The sequence below is a fragment of the Mus caroli genome, chromosome 12, assembly GCF_900094665.2.
Source record: "Mus caroli chromosome 12, CAROLI_EIJ_v1.1, whole genome shotgun sequence".
Taxonomy (NCBI): domain Eukaryota; kingdom Metazoa; phylum Chordata; class Mammalia; order Rodentia; family Muridae; genus Mus; species Mus caroli.
In genome coordinates, this window is record NC_034581.1 from 50,021,655 (window position 1) to 50,026,278 (window position 4,624).

At 47.9% G+C, this 4,624-nt stretch overlaps 1 protein-coding gene and 1 non-coding gene across 3 annotated transcripts in view; one reads left to right on the forward strand and one right to left on the reverse strand.

Moving 5' to 3' along the window:
• Window positions 1–651, reverse strand: part of Eapp (E2F associated phosphoprotein) — a 25,886-nt gene extending 25,235 nt beyond the window's left edge. For both annotated transcript variants that reach the window (XM_029484846.1, XM_029484845.1), the window contains exon 1: window positions 406–651. In XM_029484846.1, coding sequence (XP_029340706.1) covers window positions 406–479 — 74 coding nt within the window. In that variant the 5' untranslated portion in view covers window positions 480–651. The remainder of the gene's footprint in view (window positions 1–405) is intronic.
• An 835-nt stretch (window positions 652–1,486) lies between these two features.
• Window positions 1,487–1,650, forward strand: LOC115032849. Its single transcript, XR_003838508.1, has one exon. It is a non-coding gene; the product is annotated as a U1 spliceosomal RNA (small nuclear RNA).
• Window positions 1,651–4,624: the final 2,974 nt, after the last annotated feature.

Consider the following 4,624-nt stretch of genomic DNA (forward strand, 5'->3'; position numbering starts at 1 on the left):
AAAAAAAAAAAAAAAAAAGCCCATTCTCTATTCCCTAGTTTCTACTTGACAGTCTTCAAGATAAGTACTTCGTGCTAAGGCCTGTGGCCCTCACTAGCTTAGGACACTGTCCCATACTTGTATTTCCATTTACAGATGCGAGGCCGAGAAGAACTGACTTGCCTTCGGTCACAGTGCTAGTAAACGGTAAACAGGGTTTCATCTAAGGCTTCACGCCTGGGGGCCCACGTAATTCCGGAACATCCCTCTTCCCGCACTGCTGTCCATCCTGGATCCCTAGAGACTGAGCAGCGCCATCAAGCGCCCCGAGGCTCCCGCAAGTGAAGCGGGCGACACTGCGCCCAGGGACGGCGGGCGCGACCAACACAACGGCCTCAGCCAAGGCAGGGCGGAGACGCGGCCCACCTGCTCAGAGCCGGCTCCTCGTCGCTCGGCTCTTCCACCGCGTACGGGTCATAGTCATCCTGGAGTCGGTTCATGGCGACCAGAGGACGCCTACACCGCCCAGGCGTCTGTGTACTCCGCCAGCGCCTTCCCCAAAGCCTCCCGGAGATTCCACTTCCGCCCGTACTGCGAGTCCTTCCTGTGCGCCTGCGCAAGCCGTCCAGGGACAAGGATGCGAGAGACGGGGCGTGCGGAGGGTCAAAGTTAACACGTCTCTTTACGTTTTCCGCTGAAAATAGCAGTTGTCTTTGTGCATTTTTTCTTCTCTCCGCCGCCGCCGCCTCCTCCTCCTCCTCCTCCTCCTCCCTCCTCAAGCTTTATTTAGGTTTTGAGAAGGTCTCACTAACCCAGTCTAACCTGTAGCCAGTTATGTAGCCCAGGCTGGCTTCGCTCTGCTTACCGTGACCTGCGGAGAGCTGAGATTACAGTTGTACGTCACTATCCAGTCAGATTTATTTCCTCAAAGTTGTTATCTTAGCCTTTCTCTCATGGTTTTTATTAGGTTTATTGGCTGTGTGCAAGTAAATAATGTATAATAGACCTAATCAGAAAAACACCACGGAAAAACGATTTTTCTTTTACTAGTTAAACTTAACAAGGGTGAATCTCTTAGAATCCGGTCCTCCGCTAGCAAAAACTGAATTGAGCTAAAAAACTTTCTCTTTGCCCAGAGCCTGGGGAGCGTACCTTGGGCAGAAGCTTAGGTTTTGATTGTGAGATTCGATCGTCCACTAACAACAAACCCCGCCCCCGCCTCACAGCCTTAGTGGGCGGAGTCGCGTTGAGGGGCCTACACACGAGTTCCCGTGGCGTCACCACAGAGGCGTGGAATATGTAGATAAGAATTTCACGCAAAGGCTACCGGTTCTCCCTAAATAGACATTTTTTCCGTTATTGATAATATTTACATAATATAGAGCGTATATTTACGGGGCAAAGTTAGAAAAGAAAATATAATGTAGAGAAGACGCATTGAAGAAGAGACCGTAATTAAAAAGTAAGTATACAATGATGGAGAGCCTGCACGCGGCGGAAGCAACTCATACTTACCTGGCAGGGGAGATACCATGATCACGAAGGTGGTTTTCCCAGGGCGAGGCTTATCCATTGCACTCCGGATGTGCTGACCCCTGCGATTTCCCCAAATGCGGGAAACTCGACTGCATAATTTGTGGTAGTGGGGGACTGCGTTCGCGCTCTCCCCTGGCTTTTTTGTTGAAAAAATAGAAAATGTCTTTGAGTATTATAAAGACTTAGTTCTTTTTGCCTGATGTTTTCAATAATGTATAAGTTAACTCTCAGTTGAGGCAAATTCTACCGTTTTTTTCACACTGTTAGCACCGACAGCTTTACTTTCAAGACAGGGTTTCTCTGTCCTTGAACTCACTTTGTAGACCAGGCTGTCTTCTACTACCCCTGGCTCGTACCCCTGCCTGCTAAGGTATGAGAGGCTAGTAAAGTAAGCAACATGCCTCCACAACCTTTTCTTCAGTATCTGCTACATCCGGTTTCTGCCTTGAAATAAACCCTTCCTCCCCAAGTTAGTTGATTTTGACCCTGGACCAGAAACCATAAGACAGGCATCATTTGTTGCGACCCAATTAATTTCGTTAGGCTTGTCTGTATGAAATTTAATGTAATATGGGAGGTGAGGGGTCTCCCCTCTAATATGTACTGTTAGTTTGCTACATTATCATGTTGCCACGTTGCCTTCTAAATATTTATATTTATACCCAAGGATTTGTGTTGCTTTCAATTGTCCGGTTGAAAAACTGTCAAGCATTTTACTGCAGCACATTAGTGTAGTGGTTTCTGAGGAGATCCACAACTGATCAAAATGCAAAGAATAAGGAACAGTGCTCAACTGCAGGTGAATGGTCTACATCTACTCCCACCCGAGATTCTGGGAACTCGAAAGAGGCCAGTCTTCTGTAAGAACTGTCAGAGTGGGAGGAGAGCTGTTAAGAGCTGTCTTCTAGACAGGACCCAGCTGCCGCATGCATCACCTCACTGAAGCTGTGGTTACCAGCACAAGGAGGCTGCAGGGATAGTTCAGTGGTTAAGAACACTTGCAGAAGACCAGATTTTCCTTCCCAGCACTGAGTGGGGCAGCTCATCTGCCTGTAACTCCAGTTCCAGAAGCAGAGGAAGGATATTGCCCAAGACAAGCTCCCAAGTTCAGCAAGAACCTTAGTAAATAGAGAGAAATCAAGGAAGATGCTCTATCTCAACCTGTAACTTTTTCCCACATTCAAACACACACACATGCGCTCATACATGTAAACATGCATGCACACCGCACATATCTACATGCTTTTTGCTTTTTGGGTTTTGTTTTTTAAGATTTATTTATTTATTATATGTAAGTACACTGTCGCTGTCTTCAGACACTCCAGAAGAGGAAGTCAGATCTCATTAAAGATGGTTGTGAGCCACCATGTGGTTGCTGGGATTTGAACTCCGGACCTTTGGAAGAGCAGTCGGGTGCTCTTACCCACTGAGCCATCTCACCAGCCCCCGCTTTTTCGGGGTGGGGTGTTGTTTTTGTTTTTTTCCTCCTGGAACTTACTATGTAGATCAGATAGCTTTGAACTCACAGAGATTTGCTTGCTTCTGTCTCAGGCCCAGTCCAAAATAAATTTTAAATTGGGGTGTGTGTATGTGTGTGTGTGTGCTTGCAAGTGTGCCTGCCTGCCTGCCTGCCTGCTGAGGCCAGGAGAGGGTGGTGGATCCCCTGGAGCTATAGTTATAGGTTATAGGCACTTGTGTAATGCCTGACATAAGTGCTGGGAACCAAAGTTGGACCTTCTACAAAAGAATCAAGTACTCTTTTTTTTTTTTAGATTTATTTATTTTATGTATATGAGTACATGGTAGCTGTCTTCAGACACACCAGAAGAGGGCATCAGATCCCATTACAGATGGTTGTGAGCCACCGTGTGGTTGCTTGGAATTGAACTCAGGACCTCTGGCAGAGCAGTCAGTGCTCTTACCCACTGAGCCATCTCTCCAGCCCGAGAACCAAGTGTACTCTTAAGCACTGAGTGAGCTATTTCTCCAGAACCCCAGACAAATTTTAAAAATTAGAACTTGCTTTGTGGTGATGGTGCACACCTTTCGTCCTAGGAAACCTACTTTCCCCTTCACAGGCAAGAGCTCTTCTTTCTAGCAGACAGCTTTTCTTCTTTTCTTTTTTCTTTTTTTTTCCAGAGCTGAGGACCGAATGCAGGGCCTTGCACTTGCTAGGCAAGCGCTCTACCACTTAGCTAAATCCCCAAACTCCCACCCCCATAAGAATTTCTTTCTTAAGGTGGAGGCAACAGGACTCAAAATAGCTTCAGGAAGTCCGTGAAACTGACCAGCTCCACCAGCCCCCACCCCCACCCCACCCTCCCAGGAGTGAACAGTAAGGGCTGCTGTGCTGAGGGTCACCCTCAGAGAAGCAAGCTGCAAAAGAGCCTCTGAGAGCAGACCAGAGAGGTGTAGATCGGCTGAGCCGCCTGCAGGGGGCACTCTCCAGCCTGCTCCCCTTCAGCGGCCTGAGGCTGCTCGGTGCGGTGTGCACTCACTCCGGGGGTTCCTGGCTCTCTTTGCTGAACTGTTTCCCAGGCTGAGCTCTGATGATGCAGCTCCTCACAGCAGAATAACAGCTCTGAGATTGAGTTGTTTGTAAGTAAACGCCTAGGCCCAAAGCTTTGGCTACTTCCCACTACCTTGTAAATCAATTATCCATTCATTCTCTTCTAGGTCCTGCCTCCAGGCTAGTTCTGGCTCCTAGGGTTCACTGGCCTACAGTCTCCATCAGCATTCTGGGAAAATAACTCTAGCTCAGAATCCTCTATCCAAAAATACAAAACAAAACAAACAAACAAACAAACAAACAAAAAGTTCGCCGGGCGTGGTGGCGCTCGCCTTTAATCCCAGCACTTGGGAGGCAGAGGCAGGCGAATTTCTGAGTTCGAGACCAAATCTTTTGGGTTCAGACTCCATCTTAGAGAACCTGACCTAAGGTTGAACTCAAGTTAACAGGCTGGTTCCTAGCACCTCATTCCAGGTTACCCCCCCACACACACACACACACACACATACACAAGACCTGTGTGTAGCACCAGTTTCCAGGTTACTGCCCAACAAATCTGCACCTTCAGGTTACAAATCTGCCCCTGACATTTCACTTCCT